Source organism: Penicillium verrucosum (assembly GCF_028828655.1).
Source record: "Penicillium verrucosum strain IBT 35672 chromosome Unknown utg000001l_segment0_segment0, whole genome shotgun sequence".
NCBI lineage: Eukaryota > Fungi > Ascomycota > Eurotiomycetes > Eurotiales > Aspergillaceae > Penicillium > Penicillium verrucosum.
Window position 1 is genome coordinate 5158405 of NW_026643210.1, and position 13548 is coordinate 5171952.

Below are 13548 nucleotides of genomic sequence, written 5' to 3' on the forward strand. Positions count from 1 at the left end.
AGTATTAATACCATTGCATGTACGAAGTATTGAAGCTATTCACACTTTGTAGGGCTATACCCGATTGGGAGTACTAATGCTACCCCCCCCCCGGAATACCATCCCGTATACCTCTCTCTCTACCACCTGCCTACTGCCATCTCCCATCTCCCACATCACCACTCTCGTGAGGTAAGCTAGCGTGATGACTCGAATAACACGTGTTTAGGAAATCAGCCTCTGTTTCCCGATTAGGATAAAAGGAATAAAAATAAAAAGGTAAGTTCTACGCATTAAAATAATCTATTTCTAGTACTTATAAGGACGTCCGTTGTGTTGTATTTAATACTCTAGAGTGACATATATTTACTAGGCATTTACATAGTAAAGAGAGGTATCTTACAAGTTGGCAGAATTGGGCAGAATTGGCAGAAAGACTTGATGCCTGAGAGGTCAGGCAGGGGGGGGTCAAATTAGATAAAGGGGGGTCGAATTAGACATGGGGGGGGTCGCAGTAGCAATCCCCTATAACTACTCATCCTATTATTAGCGGAGGGTCATTTTTCCGCGGGGAAGTCACAAAGTGCGGAATGATGATTCCGTCAATGCGCAGTGGAGAGACCAATCTCAGTCCCGGAGTTGATGAATAGTTTGATCGACCTATGGGGAAAATGCCTTTGCTGATTCTGTCACTTCTGACTGGCTAAATATGTTATTGATGTCAACTAATAGCCCCAGTCTCTAAACCCGGAAATATGCCGTAGCCGAACAGAAGAAACCCTGCGAAGTAGAGGGGTTATAAGAGAGGTGCATGCGCCGTCTCCCAGTCACAAACGTCTGCAACTTTTGTCAACTTTTGTCAATTTGTCAGTTCTACTTGATCATGGCAATACAAACACTTGCAGTCGCTGTTATCACGGTGATTTATTTCATCATTCGTTATTTCAATCGCACCGATATCCCTAAGATTAAAGGTATCCCGGAGATCCCTGGCATCCCCATATTTGGCAACCTCCTGCAGTTAGGAGATCAACATGCAACAGTCACGGGGAAATGGGCGAAGAAATTTGGCCCTGTTTTCCAAGTGCGCATGGGAAACAAGGTAAGTGGTTTCGCCATCTATACAGAACTTATAATTTAATACCCTCCTTAGCGCATCGTGTTTGCCAACAGCTTTGAATCCGTCCGTCAATTGTGGATTAAGGATTCCTCCGCTCTGATCTCCCGCCCAACTTTCCACACCTTCCACAGCGTCGTCTCCAGCTCACAGGGTTTCACTATCGGAACTTCCCCCTGGGATGATTCCTGCAAGAAACGTCGCAAGGCCGCTGCCACTGCGCTGAATCGACCGGCGGTGCAATCGTATATGCCCATTATCGATCTCGAATCCAATTCCAGCATTAAAGAGCTATATCGGGACAGTCAGAATGGTAAATATGATGTGAATCCCACTGCATATTTCCAGCGCTTCGCCCTCAACACCAGTTTGACTCTGAACTATGGGTTCCGCATCGAGGGCAACGTGGATGATACCCTGCTGCACGAAATTGTGGACGTGGAACGTGGCGTGTCCAACTTCCGTAGCACTTCGAACAACTGGCAGGACTACATTCCCCTATTGCGCATCTTTCCCAAGATGAACAATGAGGCTGCAGACTTCCGGGGTCGCCGTGATAAATATCTGACCTACTTGCTCGATATGCTCAAGGACCGGATCGCCAAGGGAACCGATAAGCCTTGCATCACTGGTAATATATTGAAAGATCCCGAGGCTAAGCTGAATGATGGTGAGTTAAAAAATGTTCCCAGATATGTTGAAGTGAGTACTCATCGATCGTCTAGCCGAGGTGAAATCGATTTGTTTGACCATGGTGTCGGCCGGTCTTGACACTGTGCCGGGTAACTTGATTATGGGAATTGCCTACCTGGCATCTGAAGACGGCCAGAGAATTCAGAAAAAGGCCTATGATGCGGTCATGGAGGTTTACCCGAACGGGGATGCTTGGGAGAAATGCTTGGTGGAGGAGAAGGTCCCCTATGTGACTGCACTGGTCAAGGAGATCTTACGGTTCTGGACGGTGATTCCTATTTGTCTGCCACGCGAGAGCACTAAAGATACCCAGTGGAATGGAGCCACAATCCCTGCTGGCACGACCTTCTTCATGGTATGTTGCTCCTTGCTTCTATCCTATCCGGAGTTTGCTAACATAAACCTCTAGAATGCCTGGGCTGCCGACTATGACGAAGATCACTTCAAGGATGCCGATAAATTCATCCCCGAGCGTTATTTGGAGGTCAATGAGGGCGCAGGCACTCCACACTATGCATATGGAGCGGGATCACGGATGTGTGCAGGTTCACATCTGGCCAATCGCGAGCTGTTTACTGCCTTTATCCGCCTCATCACTGCTTTCCATATGCACACGGCGAAAGAGGCGACCGACCGACCAATTCTTAATGCAATCGAGTGCAATCTGATTCCCACAGCCTTGACAACTGAGCCAAAGCCATTCAAAGTCGGCTTTACCGCACGCGACCCGAAGAAGCTTGAGCAGTGGATCGTCGAGAGCGATGAACGTACCAAGGATCTATAAGAGGAGATTACTGTTGGATTTTTCAAAATTTTATTTCGTGTGATTTCCTCTATTCATCCGAGGCCATGTATGTATCTACTAAAATAAGTGAATAATTGAAAATGAAGTATAGAGAGGTATGAATATAGACCAGAGGGACCTATATAAATAATCGTCCAATATTGTAGAGATATCCGATCTAGTAATACTTACGGGGGTATACGGGCGACTAATATGCCATCCGACACATAACTCTCTCATTGGTTATTACCTCACAGCCTAGTTCATTACTGTTTTATTTGTATACTATATACTTTATAGATTCAATTCAGATTCAATTCAGATTCAAATCAGATTCAAATCAGATTCAATTCAGATTCAGTTAGTAAGATAGTAAGATAGTAAGAAATCAAGAGTCAAGACTTAAGACTTAGGAGTATAAAGAGCCAGGTGTTAAAAAATTAATATCGTATTTATTGAACAATCTCCTATATATGTATAGTATATATATATGTTTGCTATAGACTAAGCCATATTTATTCGTTATTTACTATTTGTTAGCTTGTTTACTATAATCGAGCAGAGTTTAGATGGTTTTAGTAGGGTATATAACCCCCTATATTTCTAGTTTAATCAATTAATAATTCTGCCTCTGCTTTCTCTCCCCATATAGTAACAGGTTGCTCAACAGTATTCATTTATAAAAATACTATATAAAGTAACTATAGATTCAACAATGGTATGCCTGAGTACACGGGGGTATATAACTCCGTATATCTTCCCGAGTGCTCCGAGGCGGAATCGCCCCGCATTTTCTCGACTCCACACTCTTCTTCTTCCTTCATCCTTCACCCACTTTCATCGACTTGAACTGATATCTGACACTAAATTACATTTTATGTCAGATGAATACTCTGCAGACGTATCCTGTTCCAGATAACTGGGATAACCCCACAGTGAACGATACAAATGATGATCGCCCGAAGAAGCGCCGCAAATACATCGCCAAAGCCTGGTCAGTTTGAAAAAAAAGAAAAAGAAAAAAGAAGAGAAAGAGAAAGCCATTCTGGATCATTTTCTGACAAAATCATGAAGCAATGGATGTAAACGTCGCAAAATCAAATGCAATGGCCAGTTACCCTGTCAGCGGTGCGGACGCCAGCATATTGAGTGCATTTACGTCGAGAACTCTCGAGACAGTCCCGCCGAACAAGAGTAATGTCCACCCCAGCCCGGTGCGTTTGGACATAATACTAATTTTGCGGTTAAAGCAACTTCAAGCGGCTTTTTGAGCAAATGAGGGTAATGCAGGACCAGATTACCCAGCTGTCTGCTAGTATTCGGTCAATAGCCAGCAGCGAACATTCTCCTGGAGGTGCATCTACTACTGGCACTTATGGACAGCTCCCTACCCAACGTTCACCGAGGCGTCCGTCAACAGCTAGAGAGATGGCATTCCAAGGCCCGACCACATCGGCCTTTAGCTTCGACCTCGCGAAATCCAGTCTGCAGCAACGCGGGATTGTAGAACGTGCCGAGGCTGGTGACGAGGGCGATCTGACTCAAGAACCTTCACCGCTGGAATCGCCATCGGCTCCAAATGAGAAAATTGAGACGCGTCAGACCCTCGATCCACTTTGGAGTCTCCCTAAAGCCGAGGCACTTCGCCTTTGCCAAGTCTATGAAGAGGAAATGGGAATTATGTACCCGGTTCTGGAGCTTACCGAGATTTTGGACCAGGTTCATATTCTTTACGACCCAATCGACTGCACCGTTGGTCCGACCCGCCAGCTCGATGGACACAATGGACTGGCTCGCGAAGACGTCCATATTCTACGCGTAGTATTTGCGTGTGCATTGACAGCCGAAGCCAGTGGTCGGAGTGAACAGGCTATTGCTCTTTTTGACAGTGTACGCGAAGCTCAGGACAATTGTGTCTGGGGTCCGCCCAAAATCAAGAACATCATATTTTTGACTCTCGTGGTTCGTCGTGCCCGATCAAGCATGAATGCTCGACATGCTAATCCTATCGATAGTCAATGTTCTATTTTCAAATGGACGAGGAAATTTTGGCGTGGCGTACCGTTGGTATTGTTGAGCGCATGTGCCTCGAAAAAGGTCTTCATCGACGGGAAACCCTGAACCAACCGGCCATCTTAGCTGTGGGGAAGGATCGCGTTCTGCGACTCTTTTGGTCTATTTACATTCTGGATATGCGCTGGAGCTTTGGAACTGGCATGCCGTTTGCCCTGGAAGATACAGACATTGATCCTTGCCTGCCAGAGCCCGCCGAGAATACACCCTATCTGCGTGTGATGATTCAGTACAGCCGGATCGCAGCGAAGGCATGGAAGTTCATATCAGCATTTAACAACACGAACGAAATCAAAAAGGAGGAGATGAACTACTTGGATTGGCAGGTATTGCGTTGGGTGCATGCCATTCCAGACTCGTTGCGGCTCGATCACCCGAGTTCTGCTGAGTCTGAGACTGCCACGGAAGGCTCACGGAGCCTGCGCCGATTGCGTGCCCTACTTTATCTTCGTGCCAATCAGCTGCGTATGCTTATCCACCGTCCCGTACTTCATACTTCAGTACATGTCATGCGATATCCCGGCGAATCCGAGACCGTGGTGGAAATTGCCAAAGATACAATTCGCTTCATCACCCGCTTGAACGATACATCGGATATCTACCACTTACAGCAAGTGGCATTTAATTGGTTCCTCGTCTCGGCTCTTGCAGCCTTGTTCCTCGCAGTAGCCCAGGCTCCAACACAATTCAGTGGGTCATGTAAGGAGGAGTTTTACTGGGCTCTGGAGCTAGTCAAAGGAGTCTCTGCCCAGTCTTATATCTCCCGACGATTATGGAAGTCTATTCGAAGCCTTCGTAAGCTTGGCCCTCAATTGGGCCTCGGGGTCCAGAAAAAGCGCCTTGATATTGAAGCGGGAGATGGACGCGTTCCTCTGAATGTCCACAGCTCTCCCACATTGCCCCAATCTGCCAGCACCCAGAGTCGGACACCACAGGACGGGGAACAAATGACACAGGAGTTGATGGAGTGGTTTGAAGCCGTGGGAAATTTGGAGGATCAAATCATGGGAATGGGAACGGGTCCTGTGGCAGATGGAGGACCCTACCAGCAGATGCCCGACGGGGGATTTGTATTTGATTACGGCGAAGAATTGTCGAGCGTGATGAAAGATTTCTTCTGATTATGTACAACATCTACCGAGCAGTTATATATGCGACTTTTGAGCAAAATAGGTGATAGAGATGTATTTGGGTTTGTGAAAGTGTGAACCCTCCCCCGAGATCCTATTTCTTCCGGGTTGTATCTTACCAACATCAACGTCGATCTAGTAGATATATTTGAATTCCAGTTCCCCATCACCCGTCTGGACTCGTCGAGTCTCTTCCTTCTCACCACAGATAATTTGCTCCTTCACCTTGTTCTCCCGCCGCAAGTATAGACCATAACCAGTTACCGTGAGTTGGCCTACCACCAGGGACCCCAAGGAAAAGGAGTTACCCAACACATAGGGTGATGTGCGATACACCTGGCCGGCAACGATACCAGCACAGTTTCCGATTGTCTGCTGGAGTCCAATTGCCAGTGCACGACGGTATTGTGGAGCGATATTCACGTTCAGCCAGGCCACGTTGAGACCAACGGACGTATAGGTGGTGATACCGATGAGGAAAGTAGCAAAGTATAGGACGGCAGTATTGTCTACTGTGAGAAGTATGATATAACCAACAATTCCGAAGATATTGGCCACGAAGATGTACTGCGAAGAAGGTTAATGAGGAACGATTCATTGGATATCGGAATGGGTTATACACACCGATGCAAATTTGGAATATCTGTCTGAACACCAAGCTATTGCGATAAAGACCATCGCAGCCCACACATAGACTGGGACAGTCAAGACGTTGCTCATCAGGGAGTCATAGCCCATGCCACCCAGGATAGTGGGTAGGAACGTGCTGAACCCATACAAGAGAATATCCTGACAGAACTGGATGACACTGCTGAGCATCAACTTGGGATCTCTGATTGCGATGCGCATCTCTTCCCAGCTAAACTCTTCGCTTCCCATGTACTTGCGACGCTGATCGTTGCGTACCCGCATCATCCATTTCTCCTCTTCGGTGAGGAAGTAGGCCTCGGCCGGGTTGTTTGGCAAGCCAAACCAAATGAGAAGGGCACAAATGATGCTGAACAGGCCTTCAATAATATAGACCCATCTGGAAAGGGATACTGTAAATAACAATGACTGCTTGAAGGGTAAATAAAAACGTACCTCCATCCTGCTTTGCCACCAATTCCGTCCATTTGCAAGAGCCCGTAGGCCAATAGACCACCTACAGCACCCGAGATGGCAGCGCAACTCATCAAGTAGGAAACCCGCTTTGCTTGCTCCTCTCGACGATAGACCATGGTCAGATAGAGATTGAGACAAGGGAACAGCCCTGCTTCGCAAGCACCCAAGATAAGACGGGTGGCATAGAGAGAGCCTACCGACTGGATAAACCCAGTAAAGATGGTGGTCAGAGACCAAATGATACAGAGCCCCGTCAGGATGTTGCGAGGTGTCAACTTCTTCATCATGACGGCCCATGGTGCTTCAAAAAGCACATACGTCACATAGAAGATGGAGACAGCGATTGAAAACTCGGTTGGTGAAGCATTGATATCCTCGGGCATATTGGCAACCTTGACATTTCCTGAACATTGTGAGTTCTTGCTCCTTTTCACGGGAATCCAATAAAACCCACCGATACTCGATCTGTCCAGGAAACAAGTGAGGTAGGTCAACATGATGATTGGTACAAAGGCAGCATCCAACTTGGCGAGCAATTTTGCCTCTTTCCTTGGATCCAGCACCACATCCAAAGACTCGCCGGCGATGGCATAGTCTGCTTCCTCGGTGTCCTCCTTTTTTAGGGAATCCTCAAGCTCCAAAGGGTTATCGTGAACGGTATCGTGTGACATGGCCGCTATGAGCTTGTAACAAAATATCGAGATTGTTAAAAGAACGAATTGACTTAAAGAGTGTTTTCATACATAGTGGATCAAATAGTGATATGGCCTATCTTCGTATCCTCCACAGTGATACAAGTCAGGTGTGAGTGGATCTATCGGGCCGATGACGGTGATAAGAGACGGAAGTTGAGATAGTTGACGGGCGAAAAGAACCTTGGAAAGGGTCAAAGCAGGGAAGAGAGGACTAATATTGGCCAATGAGAAAGAGGAACACAGGGGATATCCACCACTAATGCAAGCCAATCCGTTGATCCGTACCGATCTTAACCCGAAGAGGCAAGTCAATAGGCCCAGTCTGTGCTTATCATCTGGTGGGTTATCTGGTTCCATGGTTATTATCTCTTTGGGTCGTGGGGTTTCCCCCAACCTTTTCCCCAGACCCATCGGTATGTGGATCCCGATTGATAACCGAGGTTATCTTCCAAGGTTATAGGGGCAGATACTAGTATGATGTTATGGCATGAAGTTAATATATTAATATGATAGGAAAATAGGACAGAATATTAATAGGATGTGTATTCTGTTACCTTGTCAAAAAACCCAGAGCAGGACAGTATGAACAATATCATCTCCCAAGAGGCCCGACTACGATGTCGTTACAATCAACTCACCAATACCGCGGGTGTTGCACCGGGATACCTACAAGCAAATCTTCTGGTACTTCCGTCAGAATATGCTGCAGACTTTTATGATTTATGTTTGCGCAACCCAGTTCCATGTCCCCTGCTAGGAATGACCGCTGTTCCTGGGAACCCAAGAGCCGTTCGACCGGCAGAGTGTATTCGGTCTGAAGACTTTGATATTCGGACGGATTTCCCCAAATATCGAGTATATTTGGGCGGGAAGTGCATTGAGAGGCGTCGTGACTTGTCTGATGCATGGACTAAGGATCATGTAGGCTTTTTGGTAGGGTGCTCGTTCTCATTTGAAGATGCCCTAACGGCGGCAGGGTTGCCACCGCGTCACCAAAAGACTGGCACAATAGTCGCAATGTACCGATCGAACATTCCCCTATTACCCGCTGGGATATTCACTGGCGGCCACTGTATTGTATCCATGCGACCATATCGCCCGGAGCATATCGAGAGAGTGAGGGAGATTACTCGGGCCTATCTGTCAACACACGGAGAGCCTGTCGCCTGGGGATGGGATGGTGTAAAACAACTCGGAATTCTTGATGTGGCAAAGCCAGACTTTGGAGAACCGCAAACATTCGAGGAAGGGGAAGTTCCTGTGTTTTGGGTAAGTTCTATACAGTCATATGACCACCTGGATGGATCTATTGATCTGACTTTATCCTAGGCCTGCGGAGTTACACCTCAGATTGCCGTTGAAGCAGCAGGTGATAAAATTGAAGGCCTAGTCTTTGCCCACGAGCCCGGCCACATGCTAGTAACCGATTGGACAGCAGAAGATTTCCAGAAGCTCAAGCCTGGAAACATTTAAAAAAGGAAAAAGAAACCAACATAAATCCCCATTCTGAGCTATCAAATTGATGATACTTGTCGGATCAATAATGCGGTGGACCCTAAACAGCATCAGCTTCAAAGTCTCCAAATTCCACCGCAACATCATCCCCAATGGCAAAAGTCCCAATGATCGGGCCAGTGAAATCATAATCCGTCATGATAGCAGTGTCGACTGTAGCCAAATTATGCCAGTCTGGTTCATCCATCCAGAAGAAGAATTGCAGAGAAGTCTCGGTGTAGCCAATTTTGAATGATACGAAATCTTGGAATTCCACACCTTGTGTCTCACTTTGCGAGAATGACTTCGCTTGATTCAGTCCGTTGAAAATGACGTGACGTGTTTGGAGTGGAAGTCGTATCCAATTGCCAAGAATCGGTGCTCGTCTTTGTAGAGAGCCAATCCTACTCGAACTGATGTGTAATGCTGTGGTTTGTAGACAGTGACCGTAGCAGTGCCTTCCAGTATTCGTTGTCGTTGGCCAAGAAAAGTAATTGACTCATCCGGGCTGGTAAACTCCACTGGGTCTGCTTGTAGTGTGATGCACTTGTCATGAATATGGTACCGATCCAGTTTAGCATCTCTCAAATAAACCCAGGGGTTAACAGCAAGTGAGTCTTGACACTCCTTGAAATTTGTCCCCAAATTCCCGTCGCTTGTGATCGATTCAATCATCGGCCACCCGTCGCAAGGCCAATTAACCGCTGTCAAGAATGTCTCCCGTCCCATGATAGATCGTCCATCCTTGATGCGAATTCCCAGCATAATCACCCACCATTGCGCGTTTTGATCTTGGAAAAGATCGCCATGTCCAGTGTTTTGCACATACTGAGTAGTGCCGCTAGCCGTGTACAAGGGGTTCATTTCAGAGGACTCATATGGGCCCCATATGTTTCTTGATCGCCCCATGCTTAGCATATGGTATCGAAATGTGCCCCCTTCGGCACATAGAAGGTAGTACCAGCCGTCCTTCTTGTATAACTCCCCGAGCAAATATCAGTTGTGTGAATGATGAATTGTTCATTTCGTTCATCACCCAGTACATTGGATGGACCATGGATGACGTTGGTGCATATGATGTAGGTTATGCCATTGTGGTGCCGAATTGTGGGCGCGTAAAGGCCCCCAGTTGCAACCATTGCTGTGCCATCATCCCATGGGGCAATGAATGTGGTCGCTCGGGACAGGGAGAATTTGGATGGTCTGTTTATGGCATTTCCTGAAACATGTTAAACTTCCGGTCGATGGAGTTAGGCAGAAACGTCTTACAAATATGTTTCCACGAGACCAGGTCATTTGAAATATAAATATGTAGCCCGGGATAGAGATTAAAGCTTGGGTTCACCAGATAGAATACGCCATCGATTACGCAGATGGTAGGATCAGGAGCAAATCCTGGGATAATTGGGTTATGGTACGCAAGAGCCATGTTGAGTGATATCTTTTTCATTCGTCTTTCGAAAAGAAGAAACTCATTCTCATTTGACCGGTTACATTAGTATATTGGACTATATAAATCTAATGGACCCCCTCGACCCCCATCTCTTCCTAGGACACACATAACTTCTATTTTAATTTTAAATTAAGCGGTAAACCCCAAATGAGTGAAGCATATGAGATAGTTAAACCCCCCAAGGGTCAATTCTACTTAGCAGGGCGATTGTTCTCTCGCGTGAAATGGTGGAGACAACGCAATATGCGAATCTTGTACTTCTACATTTTAGTTTTGATTGCGACCAACACTGCTAATGGATTTGATAACTCGATGAATCAAGGATGATGTGAGTTGTGTTGAGCATCCTACCTTATTGATGGAAAATGAATGGGCGCCAGCATTCATATTGAGGACACGAGTGTTTGAATTAGATGTTGTTTCATTGTTTCTTCATTGCTGTTTTATGTGTTTCTTCAAAGATAGAGAGTTCTCAAATCACACGCCACCCACTTCTTCATCAAACACCTTCTTTCCCTTGTACCAGGTTTGGCACACCCGAGCTTCTAACAGAGATTCCGGGGCTAAGATCATATCCAGAACAACGAAATTGGCACTAAATCCTGGACGTAGAGTCCCTGTCCACGAGTCGGAAAAGGACGCATACGCACCCCCCACAGTAGCTGCTGAGATAGCCGTCTTGAGGGAAACTGCGGATTTGGGATTGACGGTATCTTGCAAGGACGGATCAATGGACGACCGCCGAGTAGTAGCAATGTAAAGATTCGACAGTGCGTGATGCTCCGCTGTGGGAGCATCGGTCCCAAAGGCCAAATGAGCGCCGGCATCGACGAAGTCTTGGTACGCGAAAACCCGCCTGGAACTCTGAGTCCCAAGCCTGTCCGGCCGCCCGTCAAAGGTCGCTGGGTCTAGGTGGCCAGGCTGGACTGAGGCCACGATTCCTAGTTGGCCAAGCCTTCTCGCATCTTTGGAAGTTGTTATCTCTAAATTCTCAATACGATGGCGACAGGCTGGTAGGTTGTGAATCAGCGATAAACAGTCAATAGCCTGCTGCACTGTTCGATCCCCGATTGCGTGAATAGCGCACTGCAGGCCGGCATCGGTAGCCCGGCGAATAGCTGCTGCAAGGGCATCAGAAGGCCAGATGGGATCGACGATGTTGGAAAGTCTACCGCATGGCTGGTGTAGTCCCGCTGTACACTCATGCACAGTGCCGTCACATAGGAGCTTAATGCCATTGATGCAAAACTCCGGGGAGGTTTTGCGGTTGAAGGTTTGTCGAAGCTCAATGGCGCGATCAATATGACCGTAGATATCAGAATCACGTTTTGAGTAGGGCACCAACCAGTACGCCGCCACATGCATTGGAATTTCACCACGTTGGCTTTTGTAGATGTTCAATGCCGACCACTCACTCTCTCCCATACCCATACCCACGAGACCAGTATACCCAGCACGTTGATGCGCACTGATCGCAGCATCGATCGCGGCTACCTTCTTCTCCATGGACGTGACTCGGTCCAAGAACGGCCAGACGATATGGAACTGCGCAGCCTCTTCGAGTAAGCCAGACGGGATCCCGTTCTGGCAGCGATGAATTTTTCCTCCTGGAGGATCGGGCTTCGAGTGAGCCTCTAGCTCTTTGAGGGCTGCATTATTGCACCAAGTTGAGTGGAGGTCCATCGCCTCGATGTAGATGGGACGTGGATCTAGGTCGTCCAAGGCTGTTGCAAAAGCGTTTCCATCTGTAACCGACTGGACCCAACCTCGGCACAAAATGCGTGGATCGGATGGATGAGTTGCTGCATATGAAGTGATGGCATTTTGGATATCTGCGAGGTTCTTGCAAGGCAGGAGGTCGAGTTTCTGCAGCGACAGGCCGAAATTGAGGATGTGCACGTGGCTATCGATAAACCCCGGGAGGACCATTCGATTTTTTAAGTCCACTGTTGATGCTGTCGCTTGAACCCGAACAACGGCTTGGTCACGGTCCCAGCCAATGTGCATGATACGGTCGTCCTCGACTACCATGGTAGGGACAAAGTTACCCCATATGCCTGGAAAGAGAACACGGCCATTGGTGAAGACTGTTGTAACCATGGTGGTATATTATCGATGTGGGGGCGAAGCAAAGAGAACAAGGGTAGTTGATTACCCGAAAGTGAGGGAGATGTTAAAATTGAAGTTGAAGTTGTTTGGGAGGAAGAGGGGGGGGAGGTGTGTGTTTGCAGATGATGTGCCCAGGTGGAAGGTGGACAGGTAACGTGCAGACTTTGATGCTACTGGCAGTTTTTCATTAATGTATACAATATAACTACACATACCTAGGTAACCATACGAGATTGAGAAATGGCGTAACGCGCAAAGAAAATTAAATGTTCAAGACTTCTGTTCTTTTATGAATATATCCCCTTCTTACTCCCACTGCTTGTCTTTTGTTGCTTTTGTTGTTTCGGATGGCTTTGTTGATCTTTGTAGAACCTCAGACATTCCATCACTCCACGTTGCGACTTGTCTTTTAAGACAATAAGTTGTGTTCCAAAGGATGGAAACGATGGCTGGATTTCCTCTCTAGTTGAAAATACTTTGTAGCATGGACGTTTCAGGCCAAGATTATACACTCAACTTTCTTTGTCACAAGTCGGAATGTCCAACTGATATAGTCTGTAATAAAACCATAGCGATAGCATGATCTTCTAACTAGGTCTTCCCCTTGTTATAATTATTTCCCGCAAGAATACTCCTACAACGGCCAGGTTTTGAGATTATAGGGCTTTTGATGGAATTAAGCACAAATAAACCCTGGAGGCAAGTGTAACTCTTTGGAAGATGATCTCATGTTTCTGACCCCTGCTGTATAGATGTGTTTGTTAGAAGTCCTTGATCACACAGGTCGTTATGGCTGTGGTCATTTTTGGATTCTCGACCTCGACCGATGTTTTACAGCTCAGTGTCTCGGAGAGTTTTCTGGTTGTATTCATCCATTGAAGAAAACAATTTCTCCTCACTCGAAAGAATGGCGGAAA

The 13548-nt window shown here is 46.9% G+C and overlaps 7 protein-coding genes across 7 annotated transcripts; 3 read left to right on the plus strand and 4 right to left on the minus strand.

Moving 5' to 3' along the window:
* Positions 1-862: 862 nt before the first annotated feature.
* Positions 863-2573, plus strand: N7516_001907 (cytochrome P450; the record flags this gene model as incomplete). The annotated part of the gene is made up of 4 exons (XM_057214627.1): positions 863-1081; positions 1133-1766; positions 1822-2144; positions 2199-2573. The coding sequence occupies 4 exons, from the start codon at positions 863-865 to the stop codon at positions 2571-2573; spliced, it is 1551 nt and encodes a 516-aa protein (XP_057076510.1).
* An 884-nt stretch (positions 2574-3457) lies between these two features.
* On the plus strand, positions 3458-5767 carry N7516_001908 (putative C6 transcription factor; the record flags this gene model as incomplete). Its single annotated transcript, XM_057214628.1, has 4 exons — positions 3458-3567; positions 3648-3767; positions 3824-4535; positions 4589-5767. 4 exons carry the CDS (start codon positions 3458-3460, stop codon positions 5765-5767), a joined length of 2121 nt encoding a protein of 706 aa, XP_057076511.1.
* Positions 5768-5911: 144 nt separating this feature from the next.
* On the minus strand, positions 5912-7551 carry N7516_001909 (uncharacterized protein; the record flags this gene model as incomplete). The annotated part of the gene is made up of 4 exons (XM_057214629.1): positions 5912-6343; positions 6401-6803; positions 6860-7283; positions 7335-7551. The coding sequence occupies 4 exons, from the start codon at positions 7549-7551 to the stop codon at positions 5912-5914; spliced, it is 1476 nt and encodes a 491-aa protein (XP_057076512.1).
* Positions 7552-8157: 606 nt separating this feature from the next.
* N7516_001910 (DUF1445 domain protein) lies at positions 8158-9048 on the plus strand (the record flags this gene model as incomplete). The annotated part of the gene is made up of 2 exons (XM_057214630.1): positions 8158-8844; positions 8905-9048. 2 exons carry the CDS (start codon positions 8158-8160, stop codon positions 9046-9048), a joined length of 831 nt encoding a protein of 276 aa, XP_057076513.1.
* An 82-nt stretch (positions 9049-9130) lies between these two features.
* On the minus strand, positions 9131-9978 carry N7516_001911 (Concanavalin A-like lectin/glucanase subgroup; the record flags this gene model as incomplete). Its single annotated transcript, XM_057214631.1, has 2 exons — positions 9131-9359; positions 9404-9978. 2 exons carry the CDS (start codon positions 9976-9978, stop codon positions 9131-9133), a joined length of 804 nt encoding a protein of 267 aa, XP_057076514.1.
* Positions 9979-9980: 2 nt separating this feature from the next.
* On the minus strand, positions 9981-10498 carry N7516_001912 (Concanavalin A-like lectin/glucanase subgroup; the record flags this gene model as incomplete). The annotated part of the gene is made up of 2 exons (XM_057214632.1): positions 9981-10272; positions 10305-10498. The coding sequence occupies 2 exons, from the start codon at positions 10496-10498 to the stop codon at positions 9981-9983; spliced, it is 486 nt and encodes a 161-aa protein (XP_057076515.1).
* A 501-nt stretch (positions 10499-10999) lies between these two features.
* N7516_001913 (amidohydrolase) lies at positions 11000-12622 on the minus strand (the record flags this gene model as incomplete). The annotated part of the gene is made up of 1 exon (XM_057214633.1): positions 11000-12622. The coding sequence occupies one exon, from the start codon at positions 12620-12622 to the stop codon at positions 11000-11002; it is 1623 nt and encodes a 540-aa protein (XP_057076516.1).
* Between the last annotated feature and the right edge of the window lie 926 nt (positions 12623-13548).